Here is a 26,609-nt window from a genome sequence, read left to right on the forward strand (position 1 = left end):
TAAATAAATAAATAAATAAATAAATAAATAAACTAAAACTGGGGCACCAAAAATCACTGCCCTCTGCTAGAGTCCTTCCAGTGGCTGCCATCTGGAGTATGCCATTTCTTTCTCTGCCATACCCCCCAAAGTGACTTTGCAGTGACATAGCATCACTCTAATGGGGGTTTCTGGGTGGACAGAATCGATTATAGTGCAGCATCATACTCACTCAGGGTTTGGGCTGTGGGGGGATTGCATCCACTAATCAAGCCGCAAGGTGCTCTGATGAAGGAAGGCCATTTTCTCTCACCACCCTCTCTTTAGCTATCTCCCTCTCCCTCATACACACACATACCTGAATTCTGCTGAAAATCAGCCAAAATGGCACCCATATTTCATTGCCTGCAGTTGGAGTGGCAAAACATTTTATGGAAGGCTTTCCCCAGTGAGGCCCACTGGGGCCAGCACCGTCATATTGTCAGTGACTTCCCTGTACTCACAGGTATTTGACAGCATATGATAAGACGGGTCCTGGGATTTTTTGTTCATTGCTGTTCTTCGGATTGTTTAAAATGGCTAGTTTTGTACTTAATTATTTTTATATTATGTTATCACATTGTATTTTTAGGGTTCTAATCTTTGTAAATTGCCCAGAGAGCTTTGGCTATTGGGCAGTATAGAAAGGTAATAAAATGAATGAAATGAAATAGCAGCACAATGGAACCAATGACCTAGGGAGGTGGTGGGCTCCCCCACACTGGAGGCATTCAAGACGAGGCTGGACAGCCATCTGTCAGGGATGCTCTGACTTGGATTCCTGCATTAAGCAGGTGGTTGGACCCGATGGCTTTGTAGACCCCTTCCAACCCTACTATTCTATGATTCTATGATTCTTTGAAATGAATGAAATGAAATGAATGAATGAACACAGCATTTCAGCTTGGCCTTCATTTTCACATACCCTTGAATAGGGATGTAGGAGAATTTTATTTTTGTTTGCAAAACATGTGAGCATGCCCTGTTTGGAGGCCCAAATGTGAGCATGTGTCTGCCCCCCAAAAGTGCACACATCGTTGAACACGTGCTTGCATTCATCTCATTCCTGATTCCAAGTTTGATTTGTGCGCATTTCCCTAAATTTAGTAGACTAAATCAGCCCCACTTTAGTCTATGGAGGAAATGGTCATGTTTCCCTTGGGCCCCCTCTTTCCTGATGCACTCACACACAGAGATACAGAGGCTTCAGTCTCAGGCCTCTAATTCATTATCAACAGGTTCATTACAGATGCAAATCCTCCAAGACTCTCCAGCTACAAAGGAATGCCTCCAGGGGATTCAAATGGGAACACCGATGTTGCCTACAGTTTGAAGTGAGGCTTGCTGGCTAGACTAACTTGGGGAGGGATGTCCCGCCCTTTCAGTGATGCTTCCCTATGTTGCCTCTCATGCATCGCTAACCGGGTCAACCGTCTGAGCTCCGCCCCTGAAGTTTCCCTCTTAGCTCTGCACCGTAGTCTACCATCTCTTAGGTCACAGCTCCCACTCTCCTCCTCCTCCTCCTCCTCCCAGCTTCTCACAGAGGGGCGCAATGGGGGGGGGGCTTCAGGCCCAGCTATCTGGTAGTTAGTAACCTGAGAAGCACGCCTACCCATATCTGAACTGGCTCGGGAAAATGCATCCCATGGTTCTGGCTGTTTCTCTTCTGAATCTGAGCTGCTAACTATTTCCCTGTGCTCGGATGAATTTCTCTTCTGAATCTGAGCTGCTAACTATTTACCTGTGCTCGGATGAATTTCTCGGATGAATTTCAGGAGATCTGCCCAAATTTTTGAAGATTTGTGCATATCTCCCATTCATTCGTCACCCGGTTTGTGCAAATCTCTCATTCACGCAAAGTGAGCACTGATCACAAACGTGAACAGGAATCCAGTGTGAGACGAGCAGCAAGGTGATGTTCAGTGCATCCTAGCATTCCGAACATTGCTTGCCCATTCCTACACTCGAATACCACAATGCATTATGCATTGCGCAGTCCCATGGGCATTCCAGGAAATCTTGCTGGATTGCAACTTGTACAATTCCCAGTCAGCATGGCCATTGGCGGGGAATCATGGGAGTTGCAGTCCAACACATCTGGAGGGCACCAGGTCGGCGAAAGCTGGCATACATATAGCTAGAAATTATTATATGCATCTTAGGCTGGAGTCCTATGGTCCCTGGGAAGGTGTCCCAGGGGCCATAGGTACAATGGGATCCCCGACTCCAAGGACAGAAAGAAAGGTCCACCATCAAAGGAGAAGATCTGACCATGGATCCAGTGGAGGTTGGTGGCTCCATTGTCAGTGGGGCAGCAAATCCGCTCCAGGTTTCAGTCAGAACCAGACAGAACTCTAAAAGCTTCACCCCTTGGATAGCTCCTTCAGAGTTCTGACTGGTTCTGACTGAAGCCTGGAGTGGATCCACTGCCCCACTGACATTAGATCCACCAGCCTCCACTGCTTGAATCCCTTTCCCTCCCTTCTTGCTCCCAGTAACCTCTACAGCTGGCCCCTATCCGACATCAGAACTCAGATGCTGGAGACGGTGGGAAGGGGGCATGCTGGGTGTGTGGCAGCAGGCCTGCTGGTTGCCAGACATACCCACAAACTGGATAGAATTCTACACCAGGCCTGGAGCTAGTACAGATGAGTCCCCTCCTGTTGGTTTCAATTGGAGGGAATTGGTAAAACGGAGGGAGAACCTCAGCTGTGTGGAGGGAGGAAAACAATAAAAACGCTGCTCCTCCCTCACTTCCAGCTACCCAGCATGACCTGGCAGGACGCTGGACATCTCGGAGGCTCTGTCATCAGAACTCTCCAAGATCCAGAATAGGATCGCCCCCTTAATAAACGTATACATGCAGAGTTTGGGACCATCCACATGATAAAAACAGAGCAGAATGTAACTTGAAAATTGCGAAACACGGATAAAACAACAACAAAAAACCAAACAACCCTGAGCTCCGTTGCTCCCTAGTCTCATGACTCTAATAAGACTTGCTTGTGTGTTTAGGCATAATTTGGTTTCAGTTCTCATAATCCATGCATATTTAACTTCATCACTTTCTACATATTTCCCCAAGAGTCAAATTAAAGTAATATCAAGCCGACTAGAAATGATCTCTGGAGGGCAATTAAAATCCCTAAGTACTTTTGGGGTGGAGAAATCAGATCAGAGGGGAAGAGAAAAAACATTTCAATGAACAGCTTAAAATTTTAATTAATGTGGAAGATTGGAAGATGGTCCTTCTCCGTTCATTATAATGAGGCTAGGGGGAAAAGCTGGTCTAAGACAATGAGCAACAGAGCGAAGCTTGATCCTATGCACGTCCCCCAAGGTCCTTACATACAGCATCGTTAAATGGCTTTTCAACTTTTTATATTGTATTTAATGTTTTAAGTTTTGTAAACCAACCAGACAGCTTCGGCTATGGGGCGGTGTAGAAATGGAAATAATAATAATAATAATAATAATAATAATAATAATAATAATTTTCACATTGCTTCCCTTTTTTCTTCCTGCGGTTCTTCATAAAATCAGTTTTGCATGAAATCCAGCATTCAGGCAGGTGTTTAGAATCCCCTAATAACGGCAGATGAAAAATCTTGATGGGCTATTTACAAAATTTCAGTTGGCTGTTATACCAGCTACATCTTTATGTGGACAGAGATAGCCTAGCTACCATGCTCTGATAACCTTTGTTTGAATTACTGCAATTTAGGATGTTGTGGGAGTCTGAGAGTGGGTGGAGTCTGGTGGAATTCCCCCCACTCGGCCTCCCAGGCTCCGTTCACTGAGCTACCGTGCACTTACCAGACCCACTCATCGAGCGCCATGCAGTCTGTGAGCACTGTGGAGCCACCTATCCACTTAGCGAGCCACCATTTTGCAGAGAAACAATGGGCTGGGTTTTTCCAAAAATGTAATGTTGCATAAATGGTGGTTGCAAAGGGGCCATTTACGCAAAATTACAGGTGTGAATGGTCTATTTGTGCCTGTAATGTTGCGTAAATGGTGCCCGCAAAGGGGCCATTTATGCAAAATTACAGGTGCGAATGGTCTATTTGTGCCTGTAATGTTGCGTAAATGGTGCCCGCAAAGGGGGCATTTACGCAAAATTACAGGTGCGAATGGTCTATTTGTGCCTGTAATGTTGCGTAAATGGCCCCTTTGCAACCACCATTTATGCAACATTATGTTCCTGGAAAACCCCGAGCTGCCATTTTTATGTAAAATGGCGACTTGCTGAGGGGACAGGCAGCCCCATGGGGCTCACCAGGTGTTCTCCAGGCCATCCAGCAGCCCACATGGTGCAGCAAATGGGGGGGGCAGCGACGGTTCTGTAAGCACCCATCGAGCGTGGGCAGAGCTGAGTCCATCTAGCCATAACTGCAAAGTGTTATGTGCCAGGCTGCCTTGAAAAGGTCCAGAAACTTCAGCTGGTCCAAAATAGGGCAGAGAGAGATTGTTAACAGGGACTGGCTAATGCAGAATTATAGAATCATAGGATTGGAAGGACCCTATAAGACCATTGAGTCCAACCCCCTGCTCAATGCAGGAATCTAAGCCAAAGCATCCCTGACAGATGGCTGTCTAGCCTTGTCTTGAATGCCTCCAGTGTGGAACAGCCCAACACATCCCTAGGGAATTGGTTTGATTTTTGTATTGCTGTAATGATCAGGAATTTTTTCCTGATGTTCAGCTGGAATCTGGCTTCCGGTAACTTGAGCCCATTATTCTATGTCCTGCACTCTGGGATGATTAGGGATGGGCAGATTACTTACCCCATTCTGGGTGGGGGCATCCACTGGGGGGGGAGGCAACCCGTCCCTCCCCCCGGAATCCTCCCCAGCTGGCTCCGTTCCGTGGTGAGTCTGCAGAACTGCCAGCCAGGCCCACCCGCAGCTGGACTTCCGTCCACTGCCGGGCTGCAGCCTCAAATGGTGTCTGGCATAGCAGGCGCCATTTGCATCCCTACATTAGCAGTGATAGGCTACGTATATATTTACGTAGGCTATCACAGCAAACAGTAGCGACGCAAATGGCATAGCAGACCCCATTTGCGTCCCTGCTCTTTGCCATGATAGGCTACGTAAATACTTACATAGCCTATCATTGCTAATGCAGGGAGGCAAACGGCGGCCGCAGACCGGGGCAGCCATTCGCGGCCACAGACTGGGGCAGCAGATAGACTGGACCAGCCGATGCCAGGTAGGGTCCATCCTGGGAAAATTTTGTGGGGTGGCGGCAGAGGGGCTGCTCCATTCCGCCATGGACTCCGGGAGGCTGGATTCTAAAGAATCCGGCCTCATTGGAGTCCATGGAGGAATTCTCTAACATCCCTAGGGATGACTGAGAAGAGATCCTGGCCTTCCTCTCTATAACACCCTTTCAGGTACTTGAAGAGCACTATCATATCTCCCCTCAGTCTTCTCTTCTCAAGGCTAAACATGCCCAGTTCTTTCATTCTCTCCTTGTCGTAGGGCTTTGTTTCCAGTCCCTTGATCATCTTCGTTGCCCTCCTCTGAACCCTCTCCAGCTTGTCTGCATCCTTCTGAAAGTGTGGTGCCCAGAACTGGACACAGTACTCAAGATGAGGCCTAACTAGTGCTGAGTAGAGGGGAACTAGTACTTCCCGGGATCATATTATGCCAGTTGGCATCAGATGGATATTATCCATCTGCACTGGCTGCCAGCCCATGTCCAGGCCTGGTTCAAAGTGCTAATACGAACATCCAAATCCCCAAATGGCTTGGAGCCAGGCTACCTGAAAGATTGCCTCCTCCTATATACACCTGCCCAGACCCTCAGATCACCATCAGCACTCCCTCTCTGGGAGCCCCTGCCAAATGAAGTGAGGTGGGTGGCTGCTAAGAAGCGTTGTAGTTTTAAACTTCTAAACATTTATACTGTATTTTATTGTCTGTATTTTATTTTATCATCTTGTATCTTATGGTTTTAATTGTTGTGAACCAACCAGAGAGCGTCAGCTATTGGGTGGTATAAAAATGAAACAAACAAACAAACAAATAGACAGCAGTAACAGGAGAAGTTTGCAAACAGGTTCAAAAGGTTCTTGTAAATCTCAGCAGTCCCTACATTAGAATACACACTGGATCTGAGAAACACCTTCACTGTCTTCACAAGCAATTTCCACCAAAGGTTGTTTAAAAAAAAAAATCCCAACAAAGAAGCATAGCGTTCGGAGCTACCAGAACTAGAATTCTTTAGATCTGCAGTTCACTGTTCATGGTCTCAGAGAACAGAGATCCGAGAAGGATGATGTCTTTCCAGGTTTACTCCACCCATCTTGGGCTTGGCAACCCTAACCTGGCAAGGGTCTAGAAGCTTCCAGGTCAAGCATGAGCTTTGGTTTGCTTGGATAATGGTCAGCTGGTAATAAGGGATGAGAGGGCTTCTAAGGGTCACTAAAATATCATTGATTCAGCCCAACCCATTTTGATTGCAATATTTGTCACGGTCACAGGTAGGGGTGTGCAGCCCCCGCTTGAGCCCCCCCTACCAACACTCGAGCCCCCATGAGCTCTGTGAGCCACCTACACTCACCCTGGCTCCCGTCCACCAGCGCCCGCCATTTTGCTGAGGGGATTTTTACAGAAAAAGGAGCTAATTAAAAATGTGCATATTTAAATATGTGTGCATTCAGGCTGGGGAAACGTGATCTATGCAATATTAGAGATGTAAATGGGCCATTTATGCCTCTAATATTGTGTAGATCGAGCTTTCCCAGCCCGAACTTGCACATATTTAAATATGCGCATTTTAATGACCTCCTTTTTTCATTAAAAAAATTGTGGGCACTCACAAATGGTTCTGGATGAGTGCAGGGAGCATCCAGAAGGGCGCGAGCTGGGGTGAGTGAGGTCAGGGGCTCAGTGGGCACAGCCCGGGGCTGCAGGTGGGGGGAGGGAAGCCCAAAAGAACCCTGGACCCAGTCAGGCCTCCGTGCCATCCCTAGCCGCAGGTAACTCTCTGCATCTTCTGTGTGCTCTGTTCAAAGTGATTTATTAGAGCACATATAAAAAACAGTGGATTTCTTTGTTTCATCACTGTTCCTGGTGAACGTTGCAGCTGAAATGCATCGGAATGAATACATGTAGGGATATTGGGTGGAGGTTGATGCATTTTCCTAGGTTTGGACCTCTGGACTTCATTTTGGCTCCTGCTGCTGCAGTGCCTGACTCAGTCTATAGTGAGCTGAGCCAGTTCACAAATTTTCTGGGCATGCTGCATATTTTTTCCGCAGGTGCCGCAATTTGCACAATTTGCTCAGAAATTTGCGCAACTTGGGGAACCTCTGAGAAAAAGGTGCAAAAAAGTTCCTGGAGTTTGAGGGAAAGCCCACAGCTTGACTCACAAATACAAATTGAGTTGTACACACTGCAGAACTCCATCGAGTCAAAAAAGAACTGGATTTCCCAGCAATGGAAATCCGTAAATACATGATACTTTGTTGTACCTTAAATGCACTGTCTTCTCTCATTTCTGCCCCCCCTCTTTCTTTCTCTCTTGGCTGCCACCCCTGGGTTCTCTTCCTCTGCCTTCTGGATTCCTCTCAAGTCCCTGGTCCCAAGGGACCTGGGCCTCCTCATTCTGCTAGTCCTGTAGCAGCACAATCCTATGCCTGTCTACTTCCAGGTAGCTGTGTACAGCAGGGGTTAGGAACCAGCAGCCTTCCAGATGTTGTTGGACTACAACTCCCATCAGCCCCAGCCAGGATGGTCAGTGGTCATGGATTATGGGAGGTGTAGTATTCTGAAGGGTGACAGGTTTCCCACCCCTGGTGTATAGCGTTGCAGCCTAGGTTGCCTACGGCCAACATTATGACCCACAGCTATTAGTAGGATTTCTTTTTAGAAAACATGGGTTGTGGGAAGCAGGATTTTAATCATTCTAATGGACTTTATCCTTTAGTATTGTTACCCATCCTGGAGTTCACTGGGGCATTGTAAATGTGCACAGGATTCCAGCCTTGGTGAGTAAATTTGTGGAGATGTTTCTCTTAAGTTCCTCACTTTTAAAAGAAGCAAGATTCGACTCACTTTTGTAAGCCCAAATCACAACCTGTTTACTGAATCACAAAACAAAACTGCACTGAATAGGACAAGTAAAGTAAAAGACAAGAACAGGCTGATGGCTATGGGTGGTATAGAAATGAAATTGGAAAAAAAAATATGGTGGCCTCTTTAGATCTAGCCGAATACAATGCACACTTAACAGTAATCCATTACTACAGTTTCCTCTGCATTTGTTCTAGACTGGCCAAAGATGGCTGCCCCCAAACCTGGATCATACAGAGCCTTTGGCCTAGCAATGTTTACAGTGGGAGAAACAAGGATGGACCCAAACCACCCCAGGTCACTAGCACCCAGCAAATGTAATTTGCAAACAGCCACCTCTGGAACACACTCTTGCTTTCTGCCTTCTAGTTTTGCTTTTTCTTTTCTTTTCTTTTCTTTTACAAAACAACAACGACAACAACAACAAAACCCCAATCACTTAATTAAAGCAACTATTTACTTTTAATAGAACCACATTTCCTCTGTGGCAGTGGAATGTCAGCAGAATTCTGATCAGGGACTTGAAGACAGACCCGCCTTGTGAAGTGATGACTTATTAAAACTCATAAGAGGTTTTCAGACCAATCTTTATCTGCATCTTTCCTTCCAAGTAAATCCTACTGAACTCACTGGGATTGGGGGCTAAATGTGGCTAGATCCATGCCTGGATCTCCCATGTTTTGATAAAGACATTAAAAGCAGCTGCTGGAGGAAGGGGGGCAGAAAGTGGATTGGGCCCATGTGGTATCTGTATATTTTCCCCTGGGCAGCAAATAGGAGTTTCAAGAAATGATTTCTATGGGCAAAATGGTGAGGGAGAAGCTTAAATTAGCTTATCCCACCCCACCACTATACAGAGGAACTGTTCACAAAAAGCCTGTCTTTAAGAGGCCTGGTGCATCATGGTGTTTTTTATGGAAGTCCTTCCATTTCTGGCTGCCCCAGAATCACTGAGGTGGGTGGGGAAAGCCATTCTGCATCCAGTAATTACGACATTCCATTGTAATGTCTGCAAAGGTGGATGAATCAGTCCTCTCATCTTGAGTTCATACTAGAACATTTCATTCCCTCTCTCAAGGATTGATTGCTCCCATTTATGATGCAGAACAAGACCACATCCCCAACATCCCCAACATTTCCAAGACAGCAAGAAAACATGGGTTGCTCAATGGCACCTGCTCAGATCTAAACTACGTGTCTTTTTTGTCCCCATTGTTCAAACACAGAATTCAGCATCTTGACCATCTTCAACAACAGAGAGTCTTTAAGGTGCCACAAGACCCTTTGTCTCCAACAGACAAACACAGCTGTCCCTCCAGAAATTCTGACCATCTTAGCTTACACTTTTTTAAAAAGAAAATTTCTATATCAGGGGAGTTGAACCTTGGGCCTGTGGGCCAAATCCTGCCCACCTGGGGTCCGAGTCTGGACCTCTGTAGGGGTGGACGAAAGTCACTTACCTGTCCTCGAAGCTTGTTCGCGGTGGGGGGGAGGCACTTCACTGCTCCCCCCGCGAAGTTCAGGCCGGGGGGGGGAGGCTTCCCACCTCGCCCGGCCGAAATTCAGGCCGGGGGGGAGGCTTCCCGCCTCGCCCGGCCGAAATTCAGGCCGGGGAGGAGGCGCCTCGCCTCGCCTCGCCCGGCCGCGAACTCCAAAGTTTTTTTTTTAAAAAAAAAAACGCCCCCGTGATGGGCTACGTGATGATTAACGTAGCCTATCACGGCTAGATCTGCAAAGTCAGCCGTGATAGGCTACGTTAATCGTCACGTAGCCTATCACGGGTGACTTTAAAACAAAAAAAAGCGTGTATGCAAATGGCGGCCCCCATAGGGAGCCGCCATTCGCATTCCTTATTTGGTCGCTGTAGTCTACGTAAAGATTTACGTAGACTACGGCGAAAACAAGGGCAACGCAAATAGCGACCAAATAAGGAACGCGAATGGCGGCTCCCTATGGGGGCCGCCATTATCCGTACGCGCTTTTTTTTTTTAAGTCACCCGCGATAGGCTATGTGACGATTTACGTAGCCTATCATGGCTGACTTTGCAGATCTAGCCGTGATAGGCTACGTTAATCGTCACGTAGCCTATCACGGGGGCGTTTTTTTTTTCTTTTATTGGAATGGCGGGGGCAGCAGCCGGTCGAAAGACCGGCTGCCGCTCCTGCCCCACACAAACACCCGCCGAACCGCCGGCCAGACCCGCCGCTGGGAGGGACATTCGGCGAAGGTAAGTCCCATCCCGGGGGTGGTGCGGGGGGCGGGGGGGGCGGAGAATTTCTCCCCGAAACTTGTTCGGGGGGCCGAACACGTTGGCGCTTGGCCCCCCGAAGTTTCGGGGAGAAATTCTCCGCCATCCCTAGACCTCTGGGGTTCCCCAAATGGACATGCCCCCTTCTCCTGGTCTCACTCCCGTTCCACCGACTGCTGATGGTTGGATGGTTTCCTGGCTTTTGCACAGTTTTTTTCCCATTCAAAAATATTGAAATGCCTCTCCTAAGGCTTAATTATGGGCAGTAAGAACTTTAAGCTAAAAGATGCTGGTATGTTTGGTGTTTCTGGTATTTTGGCACCACCCCAGTTTGCTTTCAACCCCGCCCACCACTGGAATGTGGTTCAACAGCCCCATTCTAAAGCTTAAGGCAACAAAGATGAGCTTGAAATTAGGTGGTGAATTTGAGAAGCCAGGCATGGGGTGGTGGGGGAGTAGGATGGGACAGTTCTACCCAGACTGTAACCCCACTAAAGAAGTGTGGCTCCTTCTTATTCATGTGTTTAATTGGTAACCTGGCTTTCCATCCAAAATGGCACTCAAGGCAGCTGTTTGCACAGAAGAGTTTCCAGACTGGGCCAAGGATCTGCTGTGTTGAGGCCTCTGGTACGCTAAGGAATCAGCAAATGCCTTGGGAAGAGACAGAGGCCTTGGAGCATGCTCACAGGAGGGATGCAGAATCTATTCCAGAGCATTATGCATTTTGTTCAGTACTCCACCAAAACTATGCAGAGCAGAATTCAGTGGTTCGGCTCAATCCTACTACTTGGTGGTCTGGGCACAGGATCCCCGGTCTCTCACTCAGAAGAGGTTTACATCCTGCAGAATGAGTGAACACACACAACATTGCTGTGGCTCAGTAGCAGAGTACATGTTTTGCAAGTGGAAGGTCTCCAGTTCAATCCCCAGCATCTCCAAGTAACTCTGGGGAAGACCCCTGAAAGACCCCTGTCTGAAAACCTGGAGCACCTCTCCCAGTCAGTGTAGACAACACTGACCTAGATGATCAAACAGTCTGACTCAGCATATGGCAGCTTCCTATGTTCATCTTCCTAATTTGCACCATTCCTGAAAACTACATTCTTGGGGCCAAATTTGGGTGTCTTTGGTACAGGGGTTGATTTTGGGGGGTTGTTAATTCTAATGTGACATATTTACAGACTGGCACAGGATTATTTAAGATCATTTTGACACAGTTTTCTGGGGAAATTACTTTAGTCCCTGTAGTGCTGGAAGCTGAAGAAGCAATTTCTGTTTTCAGCTGCACAAAAAGAACAAAACCAATATATTCTAGCATTATAGATTCTATATCCTTTTGCCAATAAAGTTGCAGAAAACCCAAGGTCACCAGTGGTAATTTATTTCCCTGCAATTTGATTCCTCGCTCTCACAGTGGGTTGTCTTATTATCTTTCTTCCATCAGATTAATCGTATCATGGTCCCGTCCTTTATAGCGGACAAAATTGTGTTGACATTTGCAGTGGAAGGAGCATTCCCACCAAGGACCATGATGCAACACAAAAGGGAGAAGCATCATTGCAATGGAAAAAGATGCGCCTGAGTAGTAAGTTTTTTCATCTCACTGTCTGATGTGGCAAACTAAAGGTGAGAAAGAATGGAGTAAAGGAAAATATTGACAGGATGGTGATTTCTTCACTAACGTCAGGAGGAGAGATATTTATGAGAAATGTGTGGTAGGATTTCTCAGACAACCAAAAAGTAAAATAAAAAGGGCTTCCATTATAAGCAATCATGGGGGACCCGACATGGAACAAATCATTTTGTGAGTTCCAGCAAATGGAACTAGTTCTGTTATTAAGACATGTGAGGATGTGCGTCAAAGGGTTTTTTCTGCTGCAGGGTCATGGCTACTACTGTGTTAAGATCATATCTGAAAGGCCAGGTAGTGGCTGTGCAGCTTTAGGTTCCCTTAGATCAGGGGTGCAGAAACTCAGGCTCAGTGGGCCCAGTCTAGCCCTGTGGTGTCCCCCAGATGGCCCTTCCCTAGCCCCACTTCCTCTTCCCCAACCTCCAATCAGTTGGTGATTTCCTTATCTTCCCTATCCCCAAAATAGGTTCAGCACATTAGATAGCTCCTCTAGAACTCTGGCTGAAACCCAGAATGCATTCACAGCCCCACTAAAATAGGAGCCCCCAGCCCCCACTGCCTCCATCTGGCCTTTAGCCTGGTTGAGATCAGAAACTACCTTGGTCATGCTAGTGCAGGATATTTGTCAATACAAAAATGGGAGCACAATCTTATCAGTTCTGTTGGACCCTACGGTTGAAGAGATTAAACTTTTCAAGGCTTGAATGTAATTTATTGGTTCGATTATGCTGTATTTCGCAGTATGTTTTATTGCCTGCTCCACTCCTCCTAGTAGAAATCTGAAGTTTAGTTTCCACAAGGGAAAAGTAGATTGGCCTTTGAGCTCCCCCCCCGCCCCCCACGAATACTCCTTTGCTGTGTCATTCTTCCCAGACTCAGTCCCCAGAGTCATTTTTATCAATAGTAGACAGAGGCGACGATAATTCCCTGTCTTGTTGGTGGCTTATCTATAAAGACAAACGCAGTCCAAGTCTCCCCAAATAAACAGTGAAGATTGCCTTTTTAGTTCCCTCCTTTGGCTTTTTATCTGCCTCTTGCAAGGTGCAGCCTTTCTGTTCCCAGATAATAGCTTTAGGGGTGGGTTATTACACTCAACGGTATCTGGTGTTCAGTCCTGTGAGAGAGCTCGGCACTATCAACAGCCATTGGAATCCATGTGGGTTGCCATGTGCAGCCGTCTCCAATTCTGGTGCTCAGTGCTCGATGGGTTTCCAGGTGAGCCCCTGGGAATTCAGGTAGACCTTCTCCAATGTGATTTGTTTTCAAAGAGCGGTTCTCTCCTCTATCATTAATGTACAGTTTCCTCCTGGTGGTGGTGGTGGGGGGGGGTGTTTTAAGAAAGCCTAGACAGCTATCAAATCTATCACGGCAGACTGCAGTGCACTAAATGTAGACATAAAGAAATATAAGGCAAGACCCAGCATCAGATGCTCAGTACTGGAGACTCTTCAGGGACAAGTTCCTGCAGCTGAAAAGGCTAGGAGTGACCTAAAGCAGAGGAGGCAGACAAGAATGGAGGTTGTGACCCTGACAGGGAGCAAAAAGCCAAATCTGGAAGTCTTATGACTGAGGGCAAAGCAAATGGGCTGAGTTGGGCAGAGCGAGGCAGGATAGGAAACTGGTGTGGGAGGCAAATAGCACAAAGAGGCAGCACAAAGAGGCAGCCTTGTGGCTTTCCCTGTGACAAGCTGCCCAGACTGAGAGAGTTCTCCGGGCCTTGCTGGAGCGGGATTGGCTTTTCTGAATCACCTGACTCCTAAGCCCAAGAGGGCCTTGCCCGCACAGAAATGCCTGCAGGTCTCTCCTTCTCCCCAATAATCCTGGGGGTGCAGAAGCAATGGGGCACTATACCACGGGGCCACTGGAGGCTGGTGGCTCCAATGTCAGTGGGGCAGTGAATCCGCTCTGGGTTTCAGTCAGAACCTGCCAGAACTCTAAAGGAGCTATCCAAGGTGTGGAAGCATGTCGGATGGCTTCTTTAGAGTTCTGACTGGTTCTGACTGAAACCCAGAGTGGATTCACCACCCCATTGACATTGGAACCACCAGCCTCAACTGCACGGTGCTCCCAGTTTGAGCTCAGTGGTACCTCATCCCCCCGCCCCAACCCAGTGAATAGCATGTTGCATTGCTGAGTTGAACAAGCCTGTTAGTTAAAGCCTCATTGCGGCCACTGAAGTGAAAATACAGAATTATAAAGGGTGGCCATGAATAGTTGATGATATATCAGTTTCCTTAAAATACTTCTATTCTACCACTCCGCTGAGGTGGCTTGTAAAACCCATGGAGAAAACACACACACACACACACACACACACACACAGCCCAGAAGAAAATATCCATGAATTGCTCAAATGGTAAAACCAGCCAACAGATGAGTGAACCATTTGAAAACTATGCCTGCAGGAATAGGTAAATGTTATATTTTCCTTTTGTAAGATGTTGGTCACCTGATTACTGGATCCTTTCCCCCATACCCCGCTGGGCATTTGGAGACTTTACAAGGCATTGTCCACACACTTTAAAAGTATATCTTGAAACGTGCTTAAGAGAAAGAAAGAAAGAAAGAAAGAAAGAAAGAAAGAAAGAAAGAAAGAAAGAAAGATTGATTCTAAGATCGTCAAGATTCTGTGATTTGGGCTGAACAACAAATTCTGAGCTTTTGTGGTATGATTGTTGAACCTGTCTATGTTGTGTTGCTATCTGTGCACCATCACTTAGGGCGCAATCCTATGGGGATAGGTGGCCGCCTCCAAACTTGGAGGCAACCGCCTATCCAATGCAGAGAGGGCAGAGCATGGAGGGGATCTTCTCCTCCGCACTCCAGCCACCCTGCATATTTATTGAATTTATGTATTTATGTATGTATGTATGTATCATCCATCTGGCTGGTCACCCAGCCACTCTGGGTGACGTACAACAATAAAAACAGTTCAAAACAATAAAATTCAACATTAAAACATCACATTTCTAAAATTACCTTAACCTACCCCAAATGCCTGCCTGAACAACCACATTTTTAATGCGTGGCGGAAGCTCATTAAAGAGGGGGCATGGCAGAGTTCCCTAGGGAGGGAGTTCCACAGAGTGGGGGCCACCACAGAAAAGGCCCTCTCCCTTGTCCTCACCAGCCTAGCTGTCCTGGCTGATGGGACAGAGAGAAGGCCATCCAAGGCTGACCTTGTTGAGCAGCCTATCTGGTGTTGCTGGAGGCGCTACTTGAGATAGGCTGGGCTGGAACCATATAGGGTTTTAAAGGTCAAAACCAACACCTTGAATTTGGCCCGGAAAACAACTGGTAACCAGTGCAGCTCCTTCAGCACTGGAGTGATGTGATCTTGCCGGTGGCTGCCTTTAATCAGGCAAGCCACCGCGTTCTGTACCAGCTGCAGCTTCCAAACTGTCTTCAAGGGTAACCCCACATTACAGTACGAGAGGAGACCAGGGCATGTACTACCAATTGGAGCAAATGGTCGGGAAGGTAGGGGTATAGCCACTGTATCATATGGAGTTGGAACAGAGCTGCCAGCTCACAGCTGACACCTGAGTCTCCATGGACAGCTGGGAGTCTAAACTGACCCCCAGGCTGAGGACCTGGTCTTTCAAGGGTAGCCGTACCCCATTCAACACCAGGTCAACATCCCCTAGCCTCCTCTTGTCTCCCACCAAAAGTACCTCGTTCTTGTCAGGGTTCAGCTTCAGCTTATTCCTCCCCATCCAGCCACTCACCATCTCCAGACATTTGGACAGGGATTCTACGGCCAGCCTTGGTGAAGATTTGAACGAGAGGTAGAGCTGCATGTCATCTGCATACTGATGACACCGCATCCCAAACCTCCTGATAATAGCCTCTAGTGGCCTCACATAGATGTTAAATAGCATTGGGGAGAGGATGGAACCCTGTGGCACCCCACAAGTGAGCGGTCACGGGTCCGAAACCTCCTCTCCCAGTGCTACCCTCTGGTACCTGCCAGAGAGGAAGGACCGGAACCTCCACAATACAGTGTCTCCAATGCCCAACCCCTCCAGGCGGTCCAGGAGGATACCATGGTCAACGTGGCATTTCAGCTGCCTAGCCACAAATGCAGCACTTGGGGGTAGGGGAGGCCAGACGGCACATAGGAAGCATCGTAATGACACTTCCACCATCCCCGCCCCTTCCCACCCCTGGGAATGCCCCATTTCCCCCCATTCCTCACTGCTCTCATGAGCCTGGAGCCCAGGATGAACTACACCTCTTAGGCAGTGGGGGCAGGGGTGGGGAAGCAGTTTTCTGGGAAGTGACCTCGGAGCGTGGGCTCAGACGTCAGTTCACGAAAACTGAAAAATCCTATGGCCATCTAACCACTGTCTAGCAGCCATAGGATTGCACCCTTATAGGCTCAGGCAGGAAATAAGGGCTGAATCTTTGAAGTGTCCCCCATGACATTTTAAGTGTGCACTTCAAATGTATATTATGATCAAGTGGGAACAAGGAATTGTACATATGTATGAGCCAGGATTAGGTGTGACTCTATGTGCTTGTGTAATGTGTGGAAAAGACTGAGTTGTTAAACAGTAATAGTAGGAATTAGTGCTGAGCTGAAATGGGGTAGAGGGAGTTCAACAGAAAGCTTTGTCAGAATCAAAAGGGACTTCTCTCCCCTCTTCCCTGTTTTGTTGGGGGATCACTGCAAAGGGGTTAAGAAACTCTTCAGTACATTCAGTAATCCCTGAGTGGCTGGGATGGGCCATGTGACCTCTACAGCACTCTTCTCATGCTAATAGGTTTCATCTACCCTTAGTGGCATCAGCATATCATGTCTAAATCTAATTAGCAACATACTGTTGGGATGTCATCACATCCAGCACATGATTCCCAGCTGGCTAGAATCACATGAGGATGAATGAAACAGAGGGGAAAAACTGATGTTGAAGAGGCAGCAAAGGAGGAAAATGGTGGGGGGAAGGTGATTGTGGAAAACCACATGGAAAGGTTAGAATTTAGAGTTTGAGGGGGGAGGTGTTCACCCACACCCCTACATCACTACTTTTGAGGCAAAAATTGAGGCTGGAGAACAGCAGAGGCTGGTGACTCCAATGTCAGCGGGGCAGTGAAACACCTTGGATGTGAAGCACCTTGGGGAGCTCCTTCAGACTTCTGACTGGTCCGACTGAAACCTGGAGCAGATTCACCGCCCCACTGACATTGGAGCCACCAGCCTCCATGGCTGGAGAACATGCAGCTCAACACCAGTAGTCCTAGAAAATAGGATCTGGGGGTGAATAGCTTTGGGTTTTTTGACTCGCAGTGAGCAGACGAAGATGAAAATAAGCAATTTTTTACTTACTGAAAAATCGGCATCTTCTGCTCTCAAGTGATCTGCAATATAATGAACACCTTCCACTGCTAACTTCAAGGCAGGCGACATCAGTGAAAGCGGCTGGTCCTTCATGCCCAGAGTCTTGCTCCCTGGCCTTGATGTGCTGGCTGACTCATTTTTTTTACATTTGCATTTACAATGTGTGGCTTTGGCTCTGGGCTGCTCCTCATTAAGGTGGCACCGTGGAGAGGCTGGTGACCCACTGGATTGCCCATTGGTCTGGGAGGACTCCTCTTGCAAGTAGCAATATTGGATGCTCCTGGATCGGCAACGTATGGTTCCTTCCTCAGCATCCCCTCGGCTGCTGTACATCTGCTGGACACTTAATGACCTGCCTTTGGAGATAGAGCTGGATTGAGAGTCTCCCAGTGTGTGACAGGGAGGCTGGAGCGATGTGCAGCTAGCCTGCATTGGCTCTGGGTGCAACATGGAATACTGGCCAGATGGTGACTTGCACACTGGCTGTGGCTTGGCTTGGTCATCGAGATGGGTGCAAAAAGAGGATGTGGGAGATTGCTCATTGCTCTGAGGGCTGTTGGATGATGAGGTAGTGAAGTTGGGTTCCACTTCAGCCTCTGACCAAAACCGTTGAGAGTTGGCTATTTTGTGCATGGACTCAATGAGCTTCCTGCAGTGGTCCTTGACTGTTGACGGGCGCTTCATGAAGAGAAGGCGCGGGACGATGTCAAGGAAAACCTTCCTCACCCAGTCTGGCATGGTATGGGTGCGAGGGGAGCGATGGTGGACATTGAGCACAAAGACCGTGATGATGATGGACAAGGTGACGAAGATCATGGTGAAGAGCAAGTACTCCCCAATCAAGGGAATGACCAAGGAGGTGGAGGGGATGATCTCGGTGATGAGGAGAAGGAAGACAGTCAAAGACAGCAGGACTGAGATGCAAAGAGTGATCTTCTCCCCACACTCTGAAGGCAAATAAAAGACTAAGACAGTCAGGCAGGAGATCAGTAGACAAGGGATGATTAAGTTGATGGTGTAGAACAGAGGGAGACGCCTGATGATGAAGGAATAAGTGATGTCAGGGTAGATCTCTGAGCAGCACTCATACTTCTTGATGTTATAGTTGCCCACGGCGTTGATGATCACCCATTCTCCACTCTCCCAATAGTCCAACTGATCTACATGGCGGTGCATGCTCTCCAGGTCTATCTTGGCCTTGTCATAAGTCCATGAGCCAAACTTCATGGTGCAGTTTTGCTGGTCAAAAGGAAAGAAGGTGACGTCAATGCTGCAGGAGCTTTTGTAGATGGCTGGTGGCATCCATTTGATCCGGCCATCATAGAACAGGTGGGCTTTGGTGAGGTGGGTGACTGCAAAATCCCCATCTGCACTGTGAGAAAAGGAGAGTGAAACACACAGAGGATAATCAGAAGAAGGTCTTTTTACATACCTCTTGACTTGCCCCAAAATGAGCTATGGGTGAGTAGATCATTGCTTAACTGCTTAGAGACATATTTAAATATGGTCAGCCGTATATAAATATATTAAATAAATAGAATAAAGTAATTTCTGTGAACTGTGTTTGGTGCTATACCTGGTTGCCTAGGAAGCAGGTGAATATGTCCCCATCTCCCCCATAGGTATTTTTACTACAATATTCATCAAGGCAATAGCTGTACTGATTTCCCCCCCTCTTGATCCTTTGCTTCCAGGCCTGTTAAACACAGCACTTATTGAATCTTTCCTTAGCATGAGTAGGGTTTGGTCTAATCTGTCAGGTTTGATTCCACTCAAGCCCTCTGCAAACATGCTTGGTGAAGGAGTCTTGTGTGAATGTGTATGCTAGGCTTTGCCAACCTGACACCTTCCATATAGGCTGAACTACAACCCCCATCATCTGCAGCCAGTGTGGCCAAAGGTCTGCTAGCTGGGGGTGATGGTAGTTGTAGTCCAACCCATCTGAAAGGTGCAAGGTTGCTGCACGCTGGTGTATAAAATCACCCATAACATGTGCACACTCACACACATGTACAAACATCTCATGGCATGACATTTCCATTAAAATACCTGGAAAATAGTGTATTTTCAAAAATGTTATCCAGGATGTTTTGCCTGCAAATCTAACTTTTTTAAATCTGTAATTAGAGAAAATGTAATACTTGCTTAGAAATGGGGACTAAGAATATTACCTCTTTTCATAGCCTCTTTTGTATGGAGATCATCTCAAATTCAGTCTTCATTTATACAAGCTAATGCAGCATAACTCAGAAATTATTCTTATGGTGGTATTGATTATTGCTGACTGGATGTTTGCCAGACAAATACAGCCTATTGATTTTAGCTTTGTACATATTTTGTGGCATTTTCCATTCACATTTGTGTGTATGTCTGTTGTGCTTGCTAAAGGCTGTGGGTTTAATTAGAAGTTCATAAATGAACTTGCTAACTGGTCTAATCTCATGGGGCAATATTCACAAAACCTTTTCAAGCGTACAAATATTTCAGTGAAAATGCACATACTCAAAAAAATGTGAATCTAATTGCATTAAAAGTCTCAAGAGTGCCTGCAAACTTGCAAAGTGGTGTAAAGTTGTATCAGTTGCTTGTTTAGCACTGTCACTATAAATGGTGGTTTACAGGTAGTACAAGTGAAAGGAAAGGAAGATCCCTGTCCCAACAAGTTTGTAATCTAAATTTCAACAATGGAGGAACAAGCAGGGGGGAAAGGCAAGGGGAACGAGGGAGGAATGTGAATAAATATAGTTCTACAGGGCCGGCCCACCTGTGAGGCAGGGGTGAAGACCCCGTTTCAGGCAGCAAAGCAGGAGGAGTAGGGATGTTGGAGAAATCCACAACGGAACCAAATGAGTTCATATTTTCATGAATCCAACCTGTGAATTCTGCAGAGGATCAGCTTTGCCCCTGTCGGGTGGATGCCGCAGACTTGCAGACCATTTTTCTAACCTTTTGGAATTTTGCAGAAATTTCGTCATAGAAAAATACACAAATTAAATTAAAAACTGGCCAAATATGCACACTTCCCCTATAGGCTAAATCATGGCAATGTGAATTTTGAGGGGATTTGCACATTGTGTGGGAATCTGCATATTTTTGCATGTGCGACTTTGCGCAAATTTGGAAACTAAAAACCCCCAATTCCCTTGATGAGCGGACAACAGAAGAAAGGGTGCCTGACAACCTGCAAAGCACAGACAGAATGTATTTTACACAATCTGTACATCCCTAGGAAGGAGTAGCAAATTGTGCCATCCCCCACCACCAGCGGGTGCTCCGGAGAGCCCCACTAGCCTTTCTTATTTATTTATTTATTTATTTATTTATTTATTGCATTTATACCCCGCCTTTCTCCCTCTCGCAAGGAACTCAAGGCGGCTTACATTATCCTCCTCCTCACCGTTGTATCCTCACAACAACAACCCTGTGAGGTAGGTTGGGCTGAGAGTCTGTGACTGGCCCAAAGTCACCCAGTGAGCTTCCATGGCCAAGTGGGGACTAGAACCCGGATCTCCCGGCTCCCAGTCCGTCACTCTCACCACTACACTACACTGGCTCTACATTCTTCCACCATGGTATTTGCTGCAGTGGACGTGTAGGGCCAGCGAGGCTCTCCAGAGCAGCTCTGCATGCAGATCTCTTTGAGGTGAAAATCAAAACTCCTGCATGGGGAAAAAACTTCCATGCCCCCCCCTTAATGGCAACACAAAAACAATGTGTTTTTTGTTGCTGTTGTTATTGGGCACAAAGCATTTCAAAGAGTTCAGAGCACTTTCCATATATTCTCACAAATCCTGAAAATAACTGTGCAAGGAAGGTCAAATTATACATGGGGACCTGAGAATCAGTGGTAGCAGGCTGCCCTAATGCAACTAGTAGCAGGTTGAGAGAAAGGGTGAAGTGTGAACAAGGGACTTCCTGATTCCGAGTTCATCCTCTTTGCCAGTATGCTACATTCCCATCAAAGCCCCACATGAATCATCAGATTAGGGAGCATATTTGTTTATGTCAGCCTTCCCCAATCTGGTGCCCACCGGATGTTTTGGACAACAACCACCATCATCCATGACCATTGTCCACAAAGACTGGGGCAGGTGGGAATTGTAGTCCAAAACATGTGGTGGGCACCACAGTGGGGAAGACTTTTCAAATGATGTTTTCGTGATGATAGATTGTGATAGAAATTTACGGACCTCACAATGGCACATATTATGTCTACATGCTGGGCAAGTTAATTATGCGATCTGCTTGCAAGCAAATGAAACGCCTGTCTAGTCTCCTGTCTGGAAGAATTCTACTCCCTGTTCATAATTACAACAGAACCAAACTCCAGTCTAGTCGCTGAGCCCTAATCATCATTCTTCCCTTCTTGGTGGAATGTAGACCTATCTTCATCTGACTTGCCATACTCGTGTGCACATAACCAAATACAAAATGTGTGCATGCATGCTAATGATGTGAGGAGACTTCAGGGGGGATTTGGAAGGGATTGTGAAAAAGAGAGTAGGGTTTTTGTGTGTGCATGCAGTGAGGGGGAGGAAAAAGGGACACATGTGTGTCTGTGTATTTCTGTATGTATGTATGCATGCATAATGGATACCTGGTGTGTGTGTGTGTGTGTGAGAGAGAGAGAGAGAGAGAGAGAGAGAGAGAGAGAGAGGATGGATGGACGGACGGATGGATGGATGGATGGATGGAGTATGGCTGGCTGGAGGTGTGGTGTGAGTGAGTAAAAGGGAGAGAGAAAGAGAGAGAGAGATGGAGGAGGGAATGCTGATGGGTGATAGCCAGAATGAAAGAGTGACCAGGCTCACACAAACATTGTAGCCCACCGTAACTTACTTAAGCCACGGTGGATTGCGGCATGTGTGAGCAACCATTTTGAATATAACCCCCAGCGAGGGGTTGCTATGGTTTGTCATGTCATCTGAACCCAGGCAGCATGGCTTGTTGGAGGGTTAAACAAGTATACCTACAACAGCCCATGGGTGAGCACATTTCTTTTCCAAATAAGGTTTGTAAGTGCGGGTTTCTCCCCCCTTTTGAAAAAGCAGTTGTGCTATAGGAGAGAGGCTGTTGATAAGGTGCTTGGAGGGATGTGACCTGTGTGCTCGATCCTATTCTAAAGACAGCGTTCCACAATTCGGGTGCCACTCCAGAGAAGGCCCCGCTACCACTGGTCAGCTTTCCAACATCTGATGGCAGAACCAAAAGAATATAAGAAGAGCCATGCTGAATCAGACCAAAGGCCCATCCAGTCCAGCATTCTGTTTGCCCAACTGGCTGCCTGTGGGAAGCCCACAAGCAGGACATGAGTACAATAGCACCCTCCCTAGCACCAAGAGCAGGGATGCAAAAAACACAGCCAGTGCAGCCCATCAGTGAGACCGCCCTCCCCTGCATCTGCTGCCATGGCAGTACTGCCTGCTGTTCCTCGCACTAGAAGCAGAATCCCATCCTTCTCGGTGTTAAGGAAGGAATTCCCTTGCTAGCACTGGCAAGGGAACCCACAGGCTTGTCTGTGTGTGTGTGTGTGTGGGTGTGTGTGTGTGTGTGTGTTTATATGTGTGCAAGTGTACATATGTCCTGCCGCCTGGCACTGCCCAATGCAGCCCTCAGAGCCAAAAAGGTTGTGTACCCCTGACCTAGAGTAAAGTCTCCTATGAAGACATGAATGAATGGGGAAGTTCCTATGGGAGAACATTTTTCCTTTTGCTTCTGTCACTCACCTCAAGCCTTCAGGATGGGGCAGGCTAAACATCGACACAAACAAGTCTCTTGACCACCCCCACGTTATCACGGAAGAAATGTTATTATCTATATACAACTGGACAGGCTCATTGTAGAAGAGTATATTCTCCACTGATGCTCTTTGTAGTGCTGACATGGTGAGAATGTCACACTACAGGCCTGTCTTGAAACATAGGCTTTCTTCGGCCAGGGCCAGCCCTACCATTTGGCAAAATGAAGAGGTTGCCTCAGGCACCAAATGCTGGAAAGCAGCAGCAAGGTGTTGGAGGAGAGAACTCTGTGACTGTGGCTTTCCCTACACCCCCAAGCTAGCCTGCTTCCTTCAAGCGCACTGAATGATGCTGTCGCATTGCTGGTGTCAAAGAAAAATCCAGCCAACAGTCCAGTCAGCTTTTGTACTTGGAATGTGAGGGGGTGACATTTTCTCCGTTGCCTCTGGCAGCATCATATCTTGGGCAGTGTGGTTCTCTTAATGAGTCAGCTCCTCCACCGTCAAGGAAAGGAGACCATCTATTGGAATAGATGTAGATCAAGGCCTATCTGAGAACCCTTTCAGCTCGGCTAGCTCCTAGCCCTCTCAACAATTTCAGAAGTTCTACCTCTAGCTGTGAGCCATTCCCACTCACACAACCCCCCCCCCCCACGCATCCCACTCCTCATCTTCTCGGGACTGAGAAGCTCTCTGCCAAAGGCAAGCAAAAGCTACCAAATCCCCGTGTTGTCGCTGTCGCAACACATCTGTGTGCTGAAGCAACCATGCAGAGTTCAGGGCAATCTGTAGATTTCACAAATGCAACATGCTTCCCTGGATGAGTTCTGTCTGGGGAAGGCGATGGCTCGAACAACATGGCTTCTGTGTGGAACAGATGTAATAATTTATCTCAAGTTGGTGGCAGAATGTCTCTTCTTTCTGGGCCTTTCTTTAGTGATTAGCGCTACTGCTTTTGCAAAACGGCTGCAAAATAAAGTTTTGCACAGTGGTTTGGAATCAGACTTAATCATACTTATACTAGACCCATTGAAATCAATGGGATTTAAGTAGGTCGTAACTAACAAGTCTCATTATTACAATGGGTTTGCTGTAAGTATGACTAAGACTGGATCAAACCTGTTGGACTTGTGCAGAAAACATTTTTCCTTCTTAGGCTGGGATGCTTCTGATATTCTCACTCGATTTCCTCCCGGAATGTTGACTCTTTGAGTTTCCAAATTTCCTGGGCTTATGGTCCATGGGGTCACGAAGAGTCGGACACGACTCAACGACTGAACAACAACAAATGGTTCTGTTGTTGTTATTTCATTCCCAAATTTTGTACAGAATGAGACACATGCTCAGTTAGTCTCAGTTTTAGGTTCCTTCAGTTCCATCATGTGTTTCCTTTCCCTCTACATGAAAGCACATCGATAAAACACTGTGCCATCTTTATGTGATCATATACACAGTTGTATCAAGGTTCTATTTGTGCTGTGTTCTATTCATCCTCAGGAGCAGATGTGGACATCAGTAAAACACCGCATAAAAAGAATCTTGATGCAATCATATGTAAAATCACATCAAGACTAATTTATGGCAGTCTTTTATCAATGCACACTGATAATAGTGTGTGTGTGTGTGTGCGCGCGTGTGTGTGTGTGCACATGATATCCAGGTTATCTGAAAGCTGAGGCAAACTGTCTATTTTCACTTTTGGATGTTTGTATCCATAATTTCATTTCTCTCCATTTCTGCTTTAATCTGTATTTTTAAAATTAAAAATAACAATTTTCTCAAAATATGCCTTTAAAGGCATATCGACACATTTAAACCACTAAGAATTGGGCAGCAACATTTCGAGAGGTATGAAATCTGGCAGAGCGCTAAATTTTGATCCACACATTTGTCTAAGAGGTGCAGTTTGGTCATTTCATAATATAGGAATTTGCAAAGATCAATTCCTCAAGCATCTCTAACCACAGAAGCAATAAAGGAGTGGAATCGGGGGAAATCCACTCATTCTTATATTCCAGAGTTTTAAATTTCTGGATATTCTAATAGTAACTAAAAATGATTTGCTTTCTTCCACTACCCCCCTCTACATTTAGTAATACACACTGAAAGCAACCATGTTGCCATAGTATGTATGATTGCGTCAAGGGTGTTTTATGTGATGTTTTAACTTCTGCACGTTAATAAAACACGACGCTACAGAATTATGATATAACCATATGTACAATAACATCAAGCTTGCGTTTTTCTGGTGTTTTATCAATGAACACCAGCGCACATGATCATCAGTAAAACACACACACACACACACCCAAAAACATGAAGCAATCAAATGTACGGTCATGTCCAAATTGCTTTTTTGCAGTGTTTTACCCATGCACACAAGTGTACATGTGCATCTGTAAAAGTTAGACAAAGGGAGTCTTGATGTAATTATGTGTATGATGATTACATCAAGATTGCTTGGGAGGGGGACAGTATTTTATCCATCTGTAGATGCACATCAGAGATGTGGAGTGGGGAGATGCAAATGAACGAAAGGGAATGAAAGCTGTGGCAAACTGTGCATGTTCCGATTTCCCACTAGAACCCATTATTACAATGCTTGGGGATGTCCTTAGTTTCATTTTATTTTTTACATGCGGGGAAGGAGCGTAGCTGTGAATGGCTGGCAATAGTGCAAAAGTGGGAGAGAAGAAGCAGTGGGACGAGGGAGTCTTTCAGCTTTTATGATCCAAACTGAAAATGACTGTTCTAGCGAACTTTACATAATCGCTTCCTGATGTCTCTTGCCACGGGAGAATAGAGAAATTTCTAAAGCAGGGCATATGTTTCCCAGTTGTCTTTTTGGCTATTTATATCAGACTGGTACACAGGAGTAAGCATTAGCAACGGTGTTGTCAGAATGATTGGCTTCTGAGTTTCCATGTGCCTTGGTAATCAAGCCTGTTCCTCAGTGGTTTGTATCGGGAAACTGGAAAGATCAAGCGGTAGCAGAGAGAGAAGAGAGAGAGAGAAATGGGGGCACAGGCATCTGTCATTCAGTCAATCACACTGCAGTATGAAGGAAAAAAGGAGTAAGTCTGGTGTAATGAATAGAGCCCCTGGCCTGGACCAGGAATGCCTGGGTTCAAATCCTCACCCAGCTCTGAAGCTCACCAAGTGCTCGGGCCCGCCACCCTGTCTCAGCCTAGCCTACCTCACAGGCTTGTTAGGAGGAATAAATAGGGGTGGGGAGACCCCGTGATTCTTAGATTGGAATAAAAAGGTAATAAATCCAAAATAATTTAACTTTTTAAAATTATTATTAAGCACTTGAGGATTTTTACTTGCAGGGTGGGGTCAGAGGGATGTCAGGCAAAGACAGCTTGTTGGCTTTTCAGCTGACTTCTTTCCCAAAGTAAGTTTTAACTATTGTTTTTAGATTATGCTTTTATAGTGTTTATTTATGGCTTATATTGATTTGGGTTTTTTCTGTTAATAATGGATTTCTGCATTTGTGTGTTTAAATTGCTTCAAGACTGCTTTTGTGGTGGGAAGTGAGACCAAATAA

The 26,609-nt window shown here is 46.4% G+C and overlaps 1 protein-coding gene across 1 annotated transcript in view; it reads right to left on the minus strand.

Moving 5' to 3' along the window:
* CHRNA4 (cholinergic receptor nicotinic alpha 4 subunit) overlaps nt 1-26,609 on the minus strand; it is a 102,916-nt gene that overhangs the window by 7,543 nt on the left and 68,764 nt on the right. Inside the window, exon 5 of the mRNA XM_084854384.1 lies at nt 17,311-18,694. Within this exon, the coding sequence (XP_084710510.1) occupies nt 17,311-18,694 (1,384 nt within the window). The remainder of the gene's footprint in view (nt 1-17,310; nt 18,695-26,609) is intronic.

Source organism: Heloderma suspectum, chromosome 4 (assembly GCF_057233095.1).
Source record: "Heloderma suspectum isolate Gila_16-S chromosome 4, 16-S_ref, whole genome shotgun sequence".
Classification (NCBI taxonomy): domain Eukaryota; kingdom Metazoa; phylum Chordata; class Lepidosauria; order Squamata; family Helodermatidae; genus Heloderma; species Heloderma suspectum.